This window comes from Lemur catta, chromosome 6, assembly GCF_020740605.2.
Source record: "Lemur catta isolate mLemCat1 chromosome 6, mLemCat1.pri, whole genome shotgun sequence".
NCBI lineage: Eukaryota > Metazoa > Chordata > Mammalia > Primates > Lemuridae > Lemur > Lemur catta.
Window position 1 is genome coordinate 34,958,084 of NC_059133.1, and position 16,007 is coordinate 34,974,090.

General features: G+C 35.7%; 1 protein-coding gene across 1 annotated transcript in view; it reads right to left on the minus strand.

The window, feature by feature from the left end:
- OTOGL (otogelin like) overlaps window positions 1–16,007 on the minus strand; it is a 133,300-nt gene that overhangs the window by 27,664 nt on the left and 89,629 nt on the right. Inside the window, exons 33-41 of the mRNA XM_045553306.1 lie at window positions 15,562–15,840; window positions 12,898–13,015; window positions 8,685–8,764; window positions 8,306–8,374; window positions 4,521–4,594; window positions 2,143–2,320; window positions 1,743–1,885; window positions 1,473–1,496; window positions 1,288–1,380 (exon numbers count right to left, since the gene is read on the minus strand). Coding sequence (XP_045409262.1) covers window positions 1,288–1,380; window positions 1,473–1,496; window positions 1,743–1,885; window positions 2,143–2,320; window positions 4,521–4,594; window positions 8,306–8,374; window positions 8,685–8,764; window positions 12,898–13,015; window positions 15,562–15,840 — 1,058 coding nt within the window. The remainder of the gene's footprint in view (window positions 1–1,287; window positions 1,381–1,472; window positions 1,497–1,742; window positions 1,886–2,142; window positions 2,321–4,520; window positions 4,595–8,305; window positions 8,375–8,684; window positions 8,765–12,897; window positions 13,016–15,561; window positions 15,841–16,007) is intronic.

The window sequence follows — 16,007 nt, forward strand, 5'->3', positions numbered from 1 at the left end:
ATTTCCACTCATTCTTTAAGATTTATCTTAAGTATTATCTTCTCCGAAAAGACTTACTTGGACCTCCTATAGACTGCATTAAGTGAGCCTTCTCTGTACTTCCATGAATTCTTGGTCACAATTCTATCACTATACTTTCCTCACATATATGCAAACCACACACAACTGAAAATTACTTGAGATCCAGACTTGTGTTGTTTTATCATGTAAATGCTCATTAGGTGATTTTTTTAAGTAATTATTGTTAGCTGAATATGGTACACAACCAGTGAATAGCCAGTTATGAATTCGTCTGAAGCCAGAAATGAGTCCTTCCACCCCAATGCTCACAATAATGGCACTGACCAGGTTTAAATTTATTTCCCACCTACTTCCTGCAACTATATGAACTTCATCAAAATCAAAGGTATATACAAATTCTCTCATCCAAAGAAGTACCTCAGTCATACATTTTAAGTTTTATTTCACTAAAACTTTTTAATACCTTATTATAATTTAGGCTTATTTTAATATTATTTCCAGACTAGAATCTGCAGACCTGTGGTAATAGATGGAATTATTTCCAGAAAGCATATAGCATCTCAGCCATTTTAAACAAAATATTTACACATTTTTTCTCATATTTTAGAGAGAACAACTTAGAGCTGAGTGAAGCAGTCAGCTCATAACCTACTCCTATTTGGTAAACATATATTCCTGGTGATGATGGTTTTTCCTACAAATCCAAATGTCTTCTTTCAAACTTTCTTCATAATGCATTGCTCTTCTTCAGTTTATTTCAGTAAAATTAAATATTCCTTAGATTTTTTTTTTCTTATTTTAGTCATTTATTCACCAAAAAATTAATGGTGTCAACACTTCAAAATCAGTCCTTCCATCTGTCCTTTTAGAGGTGTTCATTCTGTATTCTTGGATACTACTCTTTTCAACATCATGAGCCTTCTTCTTATATAATATCTACTTTGTCTGATTTGAAACATGAACATTAACTCTTACACAAAGAAGGTTGGCCACTTACATTACCCAAGAGGGTGTCAGCATATTTAACATGGTCCCTTATGGTTAACCTCATAGGGGAGAAATATTTAAAACAGTTGGCACGTTATTGGAGGAGAAATATAATATTGAGAAGCACATTTTTAGACTATTCATGAAAAGAATTAGATATGAGAGCAATGAAACTCCACTGATACATTTAAAATTTTCTCTCTTATTAGAAATAACTGTGTTTATGTAATTTCTTATTTTCACCTAATGTGAGGATAATTTTTAACTTTGTGTTCTTACCTTTCTGGCTAACCGATTGACAAGTATTTTTTGTGTAGATGTCGTCACATTTAACTTCTTAAAACAAAGTCCAGAGATTCTTCCTGAGGAAGCCTTAATTTAAAAAAAAAATTAAAACTTTATGGAGTTAAACATAATCGTAGTCATAAACAGAATGAACTTACTAAATACTTGCAAATACTCACTAGCTTTTTAAACGAGTTTCCAGTCTGAAAAAAGCATAAAGAAAGAAACACTTTTAAAAGAAATGCATTACTTGACTTTTTAAAATATTGTTTGGATTAATGTTATATACCTCTAAATATATTCACAGGAAACCTTTTTTGGTTTAAGTATAAGAAGATCAATCTCAGTGAGTTCTTGAACTCCTTTCTACTCTGAGAATCCATGATGTTGCAATATGCATCAGCTACAGATTTATAAAGAAATAACTGCAAAAATGGATTATAGCCTACCTGATTCATGGAACATTTTTCAATATGGGCAACTATAATTTCCCCAGGAATTCTTACTAAGATATAAGAAGCCATACTATATAATGCTGCATTGTTTCCATCAAATGTAATAATGCTCAGTTCTGACAACATGGAACACCGACCTAAAAAAAATGGTGGAGACTGGATTCAGTCTATTAACTATTTGTATTTTTAGTAAATATTGCTCTTTTTTAAAAAATCTTATAAAAATATTTTTATATTTGACAAGAAGCAACTCTAAAAGTTACAACTGAGAACAAAAATTGGAAATCAAGTGAAGAAAGCTCAAAAACAATGACTTGCTGAGGCGATAGGTTCAAAAAAATAACAATCTTCCCTGATTAAAAAACTGATCACTAATTAAGAAATGCAAACTTACAAGGACATTCCCACTCAGGGCAGCAGATATCAGTGTTCACTTGAACAGGCCTTCCCCGGAAACCACAGTCAGGCATTTCCAAGGCCTTTGGGCAATTAAGAGACCAGTTGTACAACTTCCATTCCATATTAAGGCATATATATTGGCTGCAATTGTAAACAGGATCAAACTGCTGAGGCTGTTAATAAAAAGAGGAAAATTAGTGGGTTTTTCCAATTCTCAACTAGTGTTTTCAAATGATTTTTTAACTTCACATTCACATTGCTATAGTATACATTTCTTAAATATAAAAACTTTTGAAAGACAAAGAATTACAATTTCACTACAACTTTTTTTTTATGTACCCTCTTTACAATACTCAATGTGTACTTAATTTAAGCTTTACTTAAATATTGATTTGATATTAGAATTGGCCTTATACTCCGACATCTGAACAAAAACAAAGTCTTCTAAATTCTCCAGATTAGCATTTTGCAAGCAGACTTATACAGTGGCAGCTGATTTTTCATATTATGCTGTGTAAAGCCAGTATATGAATATAACTTCTGTTAATGTCAGCTTAAAAATTATAACTTAATATCACACCAATGTTTCATTAAAAATTCATAAATGACATCAATTTGATAGTACCTACATAGTATCATTATAAATTAATTTTTATATATAGCTCAAAACTTCCAGATAAACCAGTAAGAAATAAGTAAGTGGTAGATTTCTCAAAAGTTATAATCACATTATTTTCTTTCCTTGGATTCCAGATCATCTATTTTGGCCTATTCCACTGGTTAATATTTTTTGCATGTTTGCTATCTTTTTTCAATCTATTAAAGTTGTAGTGGACCTCTTCATTTCTTTATCTATACACTCCCTTGAGATCTCATCCAGTTTCATAACTTTAAATACCACTTATCCACTGAGAATTCCCAAAATTTTCTTAGCATGACCTCTGTCCTATACTCAATATATGTCCACTAGATCTGTACCTCCACAACTTTTTGATGTCCATGACTAATCTCAAAGTTACATGGCCAAACTGAACTCATGATTACATCTACCCTAGACCTTTACTTCCCGCAATGTCTCCAGGCTGGTTAACGCCAATCCTTCAGTTACTCAAGGAAAAAAAATCTTAGAATCTTTAATGCTTCTCATTCATTCACACCCTACATCTAATCCTTCAGCAAATTCTGTGACTTCTACCTTCAAAATACATCCAGGATCCAGGCATTTCTCACTGTCTCTGCTACCATCACCTGGAATAGACCACCACCATCATCTCTTGTCTAAATTCCTACAATAGCCTCCTACTGGTTCTGTTGTCTCTTTACACCTTACTCACAACACAGCAGCCAAAATAATCCTGAAGCAAATCAGATCATATAATTTCTTGCCTCAAAAATATACAGTGTCTTCCTGGGTCATGTAGAATAATAAAAAAAAAAAAACAGTCTTTATAATGGTCTACAAAGTCTTCCATAATCTACTTTATTTTCTACTCTTTTATTCCTTCCTTAATTAATGGTCCCTTGTTATTCTTTTAATATGTTAAGTACATTCTTAACCCAGGGCCTTTGCACTTTCTGGTGCCTCTGCCTGAAACATTGTTGTCCTGGTCTCTGCATTGTTTATGCTCTCAACGTCTTCAGATATTTTATTCTAAAGTCACCTTATCAGTGAATATTTTCTGACCATCTTATTGAAAATAGTTTTATTTTTCTCCTGAGCAGCACCTTCTAACATTTTATATGACCTAGTAGTTCATTTTGCTTATTGGCAACCTCAGAAACTCCAATAGAATGTAAACTCCAGAAAGGCAAGGATTTTTTTCCTGTTTTTATATCTTTTCCACGGCACCCGAATAGTGCCAGGCCAGAAATGGTGCTAAACAAATATTGTTTGAATAAATAATTAATCAGAATGAGTCACATATTTGAAGTAAGAAGATAGCTGCTCAAGTCTCAGTGGAGAAAACAACTAACTCTAGGAGACAATGACTTTTATCTTTTTTGCTTACCAATGCATCTTTATCACCTTGCATAGTGTGTGACATTTAGTAGCTGCTTAATAAATATTTTATGAATGCTTAATTTACAGAGAAGCCCACACTAGATAAATCTTTATTAGGAGATCACACCTAAGATCTTATTTCAGTTTTATTTGTTTTTCTTAGTGTCACCAGAAGTTAATTAATAAGAAATATCTGAGTCAGTTACAAAAACACAACTGGTATAATGTAATACATATTTTTTATTATCCTTTAGCAAAGACAGACTAGAGAGCATACCAAAAGAAGTTTGGAAGTATTAGGATAATTACAGAAATTTAAGTAGATGATATACAGAAATGACAAGTAACTGGAAGAGATTGCCCAGTCCCACCTCACATTCCAAACCTGTCGTGGGTGTCAGCATGTCAAACACAGTGATTTCCAGTGGAGTAATCATTTCTGGACCTGTTAAAAATGAAGATGCAATCCCCGTTACTAGAATGGTAAGCTACCGTTTATGGAATTTATATGCGACAGAAACTGTGCTAAGAAATTTTATATAGATTATTTTATTGAGTCCTCCACAGAATCCTTTGAAATCATTACTAATATTACTGTCATTTTATAGATAAAGAAACTAAGTAAGTCTGGTAAGTGGCAGAGGAAGAATTCAAACTCAGGAGTTCTGATTCCAGAGCTATGGCTTCTAAACATCATTCTATTATATAAACATCTTCAGGATCTTAACGGGGTCAACACAATTGTCTGAACAGGTAAAAATATCCATGGTATCACTAACGATTCCTCCAGAGTTACAAATTTTGTTGCCCGTGTTTGAAAAAATAGTGAGGTTGACTCTTTTACATTGGTGAATGTCGAGAGTACGTTCCTTGCAAGCAGAATGGATAATGCTATGGATCTCGTGGAGACCTCAGTTGGTGGGTGTGGTGCACGGGTGACCCATGGAAAAGGAAGATGTGATTGGTAAACATGTCTGTAAGGCACTTTCTAAAACTTTTTGTCAGTACTAGAGGGATTTCTAAAATAGCCTGAAGAACTAAAGAAGAGATAAAAATAAATGGCTGAAATTGTCCTTAGCTGTAATTTCAGTGTCCATTGGTCCATTAGCATTAAGAAATGACTGCATTAGTTTTCTATTGCTGCTGTAACAAATTACCACAAATTTTGTGGCTAAAAACAACATCAATTTATTATTTTGCAGCTATGGAGCTCAATGTAGCCATTCCAAAATGTATACACATTTCAAAGCAACATGTACACAATAAACATATACAATTTATATTTGTAAATTTAAATAAATAAATAATTGATTTTTAAAAAAGAAGTCCTAAAATCAAGATAGTGAAGCCTCTAAGGGAAAAATCTGAGTTTTTTTGTGTCTTCCAGCTTCTATGGACTACCTGAACATGGCTCATAATCCCTTTCTTCATCTTCAAAACCACAACATAGTATCTTCAAATCAAATCTCTTTCTCTCTCTCCCACTACCTTTCTGTATCCTCTGATTCTGTTGTCACATCATCTTCTCTGACTCTGACCCTCCTGCCTCCCTCTTATAAAGACACTTGTGATTACATTGGGCCCTCATGGACATTCCAAGATAATTTCTCCATCTCAAGGTCCAGGTATAAACTAGTGAACATCTTACTTTAGCCACATCTGCAACGTCTGTTTGCCATATGAAGTCACATATTTACAAATTCTGGGGATTAAAACATGGAAATTTTTGGAGGACCATTATTCAGCCTACCACAACGACATAAGAAAATCTACTTTTAGTTAAATAAATTCTACAAATAACCCTCATTTTGTACTTATTTAATAGTTTCTAACTTGCAGAACAAGTAGAACAAAAATTTCCATTCCTGAGTCTTATGAGCAATGTTTATGATATCTTAGATTTTGCATCATCTAGAGAATGTGATATTTAATACAGTCTTAAATATCTTCATTTCCATCATCATAAACATTTAGACAAAGAAGAGACAAAGTTCTAGTCTAATATAAGCACAAAGTCATGGAATATTCTAATGACTGGGCGGTTCTTTGGTCTTAACAGTGAAGGAGTTCATTGTTATCTAAAATCATCAAAGGGTTATAAGCATTGTCTGGGTGTAGATTTATAATAGCCAAACTGTCTTGATAACTACATCTGGTAAGTTTTGAAATTGAGAAGTGTGAGCCCTCCAGCATTGTTCTTTTCTTTCAAGATTGCTTTGGCTATTAGAGCTTCCTTGTATTTCCATATAAATTTAGGGTCACTTTATCTATTTCCACAAAGAGGTAACTGATATTTTGATAGGTATTGTATTATATTTATATCAAATTTGAGAGTACTGCTATTTTAACAATATTAACTCTTCCAATCTATGAACAGGGGATTTCTCCCTATTTATTGTAAGCTTCTTAATTCTTTCAATAATGTTTTGTAGCTTTCATTGTACAAGCCTTAACTTCTTTTGCTAAATATATTCCTACATATTTTATTCTTTTTTGATACTACTATAAATGGAATTGTTTTCTTCGTTTAATTTTCAGATTGTTCATTGCTAGGATATAGAAATACAATTTTTTTTGTATATTGATCTCATATTCTGCAACTTTGCTGAACTCATTTATTATTGCTAACAGGTTTTAGTGGATTCCTTAGGATAATCTATATATAAGACCATGTCATCTATGAATAGAAATAGCTTTACTTTTCTTACCTTTGAGGGTCATGGAATATAGTCCATATCCCCTGAATATGGATTGTAATGGTTTACATAGTTTTAGACATTTGAGATATGTGTTAAATATTAATTTGGGGTATATTAGAGAACTCAAAGTAGATAGCAGTACTTAAAAGAATTAATGGTCTCTGCCCCAGGTGTTAGGATATACAGTCTTATTTTGTAGACTTATTCCCTCTATAGATTAAACAACGTAGGTAAAGTACTCCTCTCAAAACATGCCTTAAACTATACCAAATTTAATGATGCCAAAATTTTACAACAGAAGAGCAATTCCTTTTCTCTGTAAGGGTGGTAACACCTCTCTCAGAGGGCTCTTATAAAAATTAAACAAATGCCAAGAGCTTAGTGTAATGCCTAGCACATAGTAAGTACTCAATAAATAGTAGCTAATAAGATAAACAGTGGCATAAGTAATGGCTGTAGTGAGGCTATTATTGTCTTTAAAAAAAAATCCAAATGTCTTCCCACAGACCCTTTGTGATCTGCCACTGATAAGCTCTTCCATTCCATGTCTTGGTGCAATTCCCCTCACATTGCATATTCAAGACACACTGACCTACTTGAAGTCCTTCAGGTGACATGACTCTCACTTCCAGAACTTTCAGCATGTTGTCCTTTCTAGTGAAACACGTTTCCTCCTTCTCCTAGCCAATCTAACTTCTATATTCTACTACCATTCTGAGATTATACCTCTAAAACAAGTATAATACCTTTCCTGCGTGCCTCTTGCACTTACCCCTACTGTAATGTTACAATCGCCTCCTGACTATTAGCTGTTTCAGGATAGAGGCTCTGACTTTCTTACCTCACTGCCCCATCTAGTGCCGGGACAGTGCCTGACACAGCTGATGCTCAATTAAAGCCTGTTGAATAAATTGAAAGAATAAATATCTGAACTTGAACATTTCTAAATTCTAATCCCTGCAGAAATAACACATGAAGTTTGTCAGGCCTCACTGTGAATGGATTTATTAAATCCTTCCCTGAGGCAAGTTTCATAGTGAAGGAAGGAAGCGAGAAGAGGAGCACAGGCCTCCAGAGCCTGGGGCAGAACACAAAACTCAAAACGGAGGCACAAAAGGAAACCTTGATTTACATCTACGTCTCATTAGAACAAAGTCAATCACTGTGAAAATGTAAGCAGGGTATAGTACCACCTAAATTCTAGATTTAGGTTTCAGGTTTTTAGATGTGAGGAAACTCCTATAATCTATACCACCAGAAATGCAGAAAGAGGTGGATACGTACAAAAGCCAGTCAGAAAATGCAGCATGTGGAGTCAGTGAACAGCTCTCTGATGGAGCAAAAATGACTGCTGGGTTTCCTAGTGGATAGGACAGTACTAATAATAGTAGCCGTGATCAGCGTGCCAAGACTTAATTACATAATGCTAATTTTAATGTCCAATATTGTAACAATACCTGTAAACATGGGTACGGTTGGCTTCTCTGGTGGCATTAATGCTGCTTCTGTGGGAATCACAGGTATGCCTACAAAGAAACAAAGATTCTGTTTCTTAATCTGTGTTTTCTCAAAGTGAGACACATAGAATTCGTACAGAGTTCTTTACCTTCAAGGAAAATGTTTCAAGAGAGAAAACACGACAGATATTAGAGGGAAGATTTATATGGATTAGAAAGTAATTAGGAACAAAAAAAAAACTGTGGAAGGGATATTGAAGAAGAATCTTATAAGAGTTTATTACCTGCCTAAAGCTTCTGCTTACAATCACTTGCCTCATAGAGAAAAATATGCAAGTGTTTCATTGTTCAGAGTAAATTAAGCAAAGTTCACACTTACAGTCTCCTGGATACACACATTTGAGGGTGACCTCATCAAGGATCATATTTTTAGGGCAGTAAGGCAGGCATCCTTCAACCCTTTATATGAAAAAAAAAAAGTAAAAAAAGTTTGAAATACAAAAAAAAAAAGAGAAAGAAACTGTATTTAACATATGCAACTAAGATATATTCTTCCCCAAATTCTTCTATCCTCTTGTCAAGCACCAAGGTGTGCTCCATTTGCTACCACTCCAATCTACTTCATTTTATAAAATCATAAGCTAGCGATGATAAGGGAATATCATTATGAATAAGGCAGACAGAATTTGAAAGCAGAACATTCAAACTATACACTTATGGAGGGACACACTAAGGCCATGTTCAACAAATCACTGCAAATGTAGAATTATTTATTGAGATTTTAATTTGTATCTGTTGCACTGTTACTTCCCACTCCTATACTCTCTTCACATCCAGACTGATTGACATGCTCTTTGACTATCCTTGCCGTGTGGATGCTTCCAGAACAAAACCAGCAACTTCAGTGGCCTTCCCTACCTATTACTGAGTCAGAAACTTATTGAAAAGATATTAGAGATCTCTAGGTAGAAGAAATAGCGGTGTGACAAGGTTGCAGTTCTTTGAGAATGGGGAAGGGGAGGGGCAGAGGCTACAGTTCTCAAGAGTGTTAAGGCCCATATTTGTGGCAGTGCCCTGGGAGGAGATGGCTGTATACCAGCCTGAGGAGACCCAGTTCCAAGCTCCAGGATGTCTGGCCTTGGTAAGAACCCCCAGTCTTTGGGTGTAGCACAAAAAACCAAGGGAGAGTCTCAAATTTCAAGAAGCCATATTGTGGGCCAAAGACAGGAGGGGCTATCAGAATATCTTTCTTCTAGAGGAATGATGCCAAAATAAGCACTAAGATTACATTCTCCTCAGAATCCAATTTATTCTAATTCAAAGGAAATAAATGGAATCCTTTGAGTAGAACCATGTCTAATTACTCTATACATACATACTGCAGAGAATTCATGCAAATATTATTATAAAAAGGCTTGTTTATCTGCCTCTAGAATACCCCAGCAGTTTATAACAATATTTTTAACATTTTAAAAATATTTCCAATTGCTTCATCTGTAAAGAATTTGGACTAAAAATGTTCAAGGCTTCTTTTCATTTAGGATGGAAACAAACTAACTTGACACTAGAGGTAAGTGTTGCCACCAGAGGGCATTTGTGCCTGGAGGCAGATCCAGGCAGCACTTTTTAAATATGAAGAAAAGCTATTAATAATTTCTGTCTTAATGAGGCTTAATGAGACACATTTAACGATCTCTTGGATACTTCCTTCCCAAATGATTTCTTCCCACATAAACAGTTTAGCTTATATGACCACTTGTTTATTTCATAAAATGAATTTGAATAATAAAACTTTAACCAGTATATGATATTCCTGTTCTACTCTAAACTTTGTGATGTCGGAGAAAAAAAGAAAAAATTAAAGTTACTGGATTGCTGAAAGACTAGGACTAGTTTGCTGTCATCAAATTAAGTCAACATCAATTTTTTATGCAACTCAATTATTCTGTAGTTGTTTTATGCACATAAAAAGCACAGCCAAACTCTTAAAATACTTTTCAAAAACCATTAACTTTCTCCTTTAAAATACCTTCAGACACACATAACACATTTCTCTTTGTTTTGCCATCCAGCTGGTAATCTACTACATTTCTAAGTGATAAATATAATGCCTCAGATGCAGAACTGTTCTTATAATAGGTATATTATATAATAGGAATAACTGTATTTTCATATGTGCTCTAGGGTATGCTACTTGGCACCTTTTCTCAGAAAAGTTCTCATTTTCACAAGATATTTTTATTTTTAACATTTGCTATGTGCCAGAAAGTACAATCATTTAGAACAAGGGTGGTGGTTCTATTGGGACTTGGAGGACGGGTACAGAAGCATGTTAAAGCCCCTGCTCAGTACCTGAGTCTCCCCTCAGGGCTGCAAGTACAAGGAGCAATAATTAGGCACCTTGGCACAGGGGAAGTAGACAGGAGATAGAAATGAAGGTGGAGATGAGAAACATCACGGTGGGGAGGAGGTTTCATGCTGAGTCTCTTCTCTGCATCCCAACCATACAAAAAGAGAAACTTAGAGACAGCTAAAGGCCAATAAACTGGAAGTTTTAAGGATCTGGTTTCAGCCATCTCAGAGACTGGTTATGTCATTAGAAGTAATAAACCAGCCAAATGCCATTTCAGAATATAGCTCAATTTCCTCCACTATGCCTGGGCCCGCTGTGTCCTCTGCTCTCGTCCTTCCTTCTCCCCATGGGCTCCCCGTTGCTAGTTGCTAAGCCTCTCCGTGGGGCCACTGTTGCACCCTATCCTCTTCATGGCTACCGGAAGAGGCAGGAAATACATTTTTGAATGCAAGAAGTCCAACTGACTGGTGAAGACTTCTTTTCAGAAAAAAAAAATTGGCTATTTTTAAGAAAATAGATACATCACTTTCTTCTCTCTGATATGCAACAGGGTATAGCAGTCCAAACCCTGGCTCCACTGCATACAAACTGTATGATGCAGGGCAAATTGTGTGACTTCTCTGTGCCTTCGTTGGTTTTCTCCTCTGAAAATGGGAACAATTAGATTACCCATTTTACAGTACTTAGCACAGTACCGTAAAGTACTATAACTTGTTTGTGTTATACTGTAAATAGCTACATATGTCAGTTGTTGTTATTCCTCTAGATTTCTTTCCTGTATTGTCATTAGCTACTTTTTTTTCTGTCTCCATCCTAAAGACTGTGAGCTACATGAGAGAGGGGCTGGGTCTTACATATTGACATGCTCAGAACTTTTGTTCTGAGCCCATGTTCGCCATAGAATAAGAAGCTCATGGTGTTTAATGTAAAATGATTCTCTTAAAAAAATTTCCTCCTACAATTGATCCATTTCTTGGTTCTCCTTTACAGCAAACTCAAAAAAAAAAAAGAAAGAAAGAAAGAAAATGGTTTACACTCTCTGTCTCCATTTTGCCTCCTCCTATTCTCCAGGTTGCTAAATCCAATAAACAATTTTCCATCTCAATTTAAAATCCTCAAAACCAAATTCCTGACTTTTCCTCCAAGCTGCTCCTCCTAACATCTTGCTTAGCTCAGTAAATGGCAACTCAGTCCTTCTATTACATCAAATTATTTGAAATTGCTTATATTTGGCCAGTTTTGACTACAACAATGGCAACTTCATATGGTTTCACTTAATAATTTCTGAGGCCAAAACTTGAGTCCTTAACTCCTCTTTCTCTCATAACTGATATTAAATCTGCTCACTTCTCATAACCTCCAGGGCCACCATTTTCATCAGTCCCCTTTATCTCTTGTATTACTAAACAATTTTGCCCTGTCCTTCCCCTTCCCAACAGTCCATTCTCAATACAGTAACCAAAATAAACTCTTTGAAACATAAACCAGATCATGTCACTCCTCTTCCTAAAATACACCCAGGTTGCCCATTTTGCTCAGAGTAAAAGACAAAGTCCTTACAACAGGCTACAAGGCCTTATCTGATTTGCGCACCACAAGGATTCTCTGTTCTTATATCCTAACTCTCTCAACTTTATTTATTTTGCCCTAACTAATGGCCAATGGCGACCTTGTTTATCCTTAAACACACCAAACACATTTCCATGCCAGGACCTTCACACTGTTCTCGGATTGAAAGGCTCCTCCCCAGATATCCCCACGGGCAGTCCCCTCACTCCCTCTGGGTCTCTGACCAGATGTCAGCTTGTCAGGGTGTTCTTCCCTGACCACTGATATTAATGGAAACACATACACACATGCCTTATGCTCTGTCTCCCTTACCTTCCTTTATTTTTCTCCCTAACACATATGACCATCTAAATGCTGCATTATACATCTATGTTTATATTTGTCTATTTTCTGCTCAACCCAACAATATGTAAGCCCCATAAGGGAAGGTACTTGTTTATTTTGTTCAGTACTGTATCCCTTGCAGCAGGAAGAATTCTTGGCACATAGAAGACCATCAATAACTATTTCTTGATTTAAATGAAATAAATTCATGAATGAGTATATAGTAAACACAAATTTTTCTTGAGAATGGCCATTTTGAACCTGCCCCCCGCCCCCCAAAAAAATCACTGGGAACAGAATCTGCTAAAACTTGAATTTGATCATTTATTGGTAAATAATTACTTACGGTGGAAGAAATGTACACGCTAGGGCTTCAGGGTCACTACACGTTTTAAAACAGGGAATGGCACAAGGTTCATACCTCCATTCACACATCCTCCTGTAAGGCACAGCTACCTGGATTTCTGGGAAATCAGTAAAGTTTAGATTGTGTACATTTTTATTTCACAGCTTGAAAACTAGCAACTTATGACATGAATCCTTCTAGTGTTTGACTCCGCTTTGACCATATGCTATGAGAAGACAGACCTAAAGAAAAAAGCATCGTAATTGTTTGGTGATCACATTTTGTGCTCAGGTTAAATATCTGAATGTAATTCTATCTTCCAATAATTTTTTAAGAGAGGTTGGAGAAGGCTAAGGAAAACTCAAAATCTTCTTCCTTTTTCTATGTTGAGTGGGTGTTCACTGATATTCACATCATAATAATACCAAACACTTGTTTGGAATTTTAATTTTGCAAAGTAATTTTTTGTCCATTATTCTATTTTATCCTGTCCATTATTCCATTTTATCTTGCAACAACCCTGTTGAGTAGGTATTATTTTTAATTTATAAATGAAGAAAGTAAGGCTCACAGCAGCCAAGTGACTTGCCAACTTCAAACATTTAGGACAATAGCAAGACCAAACACACAATTCATGTCCTTGAATCTAGAGAAAATGTTCCATCATTTTCTACTCACAATACTTAGCACATTGCCTTGTACATGACAAGTATTGTTGAATACAAAAAAAGGATGGATTTGAATAATACATGCTTATAATTATAAAACCTCCCTTTATTGAAGATTTTTCTCCTACAAACTCTGCTTATACTCTTCCCTTCCTGCAGCATAGAGAAGTTCTTTGGTGGCAGTTCAAGGCTATCTCTGAACAAGAGGATAAGGATAAAAGTCAGGAAGCAAGTATGTTTCTTATACTTTGGATACAGAATTCAACTCCAAAGGCAAGGAAAATAAATCTTTTTGGAAAGTACCTATGCATCTAAAGATTAAAGTAACTGCTAAACTTGAGTTATTGGGCTCACGGGTCCTGAGGGATGCCTGGTTCCAAGACTAGAGTAGACCCTTAGCGTTTCCTAGGTTTAGGAAGCCCACAAAGATCCGTTTCTGAGATTCTGATGATGCTATTGGCTGAAGTTCTCTAAACCTCAGGTGGCACTGCTAGGTCTAGTTCTAAGAGAGCAGATTTCTAGAGTAGACAGAAAAGTTCAACTTTAAGTAAATTCATATAAAAATATTACATCTACTCTTATGGAATGTTGTGTAAACATGTCAATGACTCTTTTTCTCAAGAGCACAGTGAAGGAGGACAGGCCCCTGGATAACCTTGGCTGATCCAGCTCTTTTCCTCCTACTTGCAGTTTTCAGAACAACTGGATAGAATGTCGCAGTAATACATTGTCTTCAGATAAGGAGGAACTATCTGGAACAGCCCAGCAGCCTCTGTCCTCATTCCTTCTAGAACATGATGACCTGCAAAGTTTGTACTCAGTGATCCCAGTGGCACTCAGGGTATAAAATCCAGAGCAGAGTGCTTTTAGGGAGTCCTTCAGCTGTGGTGCAATACGAGAAACACACAGACAAGACTCCATTTGCCCCAGGCAGCTTTCCTGAGCCTTGGAGGACTGGCCCAGAATAGACCCTAGTCTTTTGTTGATTCTTGCTGCCTATGTATAAGGAACAAAGTTGTTTTGCCTGATTTGACATACGAGTGGTGTATCTCACTGTACTAGACCTAAGAAATGCAAGTGGTAGAGGTATTAGGGCTCCTTTGGCTCGGCTTTGAGCCCCTTGCCAGAGTAAGAATGCTTACAGAACTTTGGCAGCTGGGTTTGTGCGAAATCTCCTGCCAGACTTAGGAAACTTTGCACACAGGAACTCTATTCTATAGGCAAAATTTTCAATCTCAATTTGGATTTTCTAAAATCTAAAGATTAGATAGGTTTGCAGAAATTTATCCACACCAGAAAAGGCAAATTCTTAGCTCTCTCAAACTGCTCTAGGAGGGTTGACTAGGATGAAACAATTTGTTTGGGAAACTCAAGGAAGATATCAAGCTCTAGATTTTAAAAACAAAGCATGACTTTTAAACATTGCATAAAGAAGTGAAGATTGCTTTATGAAACTCAGAAAATTCAGTAGCGATAGACCTCTAAAAATCTCTAGAAATAAGATGAGGCTTCTGCTGAGCTAGGGAAATCTTGCAGAGGTCAATGAAACCAGACACCCTTGTATTCGAAGAACAGAGATAAACATGCTGTACTTATTGCTAAGAATCAGATTAAGTAGAAGTTGTCTTCTAGGAAAGAAAAGGTAGAATCAAACACTAGACAACCATGTGACATGGGTGGGCTCTGATTCCAAACTCCAGGTAATTGTAGTAATAGTAATAATTGGGGTAATAATAATAGAATAGGTTATTTAGGTTATTTAAGCAATTTCCATCAACTTATTTAATACAGTAACCCTATAAAGTAGGCATTATTATTTCTCCCATTTAAAAAATGAGTAAACTGAGGAATAAAGAGGTTAAGAAACTCACTTAAGACCATACAATCTATCTACTTATACACAGGAAGAATGACTGTACCATTAAAAACTGAGAAATATTCTGTATAATGTAAATTTTCCTATGGATTCCCTTTTTAAAGATCTCAGGAAACATACCTTCTATACTGAAGCTACTGGAATGTTTAAATTCTTCAGAATCATCATATTTCGAGGCTTTGACACTAGAATCTGTGACTGTGATGAAAAAGCCTTTTTTGCTGTATAACTCAAATGCACTATAACCAGGAATCCAGAGGCCCTGATGGTGGAAAAATGTTGCTCTCTGATGAAAGGCTGCATTTGCCTCCCACAGTTTCAGACTAAGAGTGTCATCATCGTGGACACAGAGAAAGTAGTTTGGCCTTTCTGCAGATTCCAAGGAAACAAGTGCCAATGCTGTAAAACATAGATTTTCAGGAGAAGGAAGATAAACACTGGCATTATAAAATGTATTTATAGAGTTCAAAAACTAGTACCACAAAATTGCCATAAATAATGAATGCCAATCTCAAAGATTTCAGATATCAATTAGGAAATCTCTAAAGGAAAAAGTAAGTATTTAA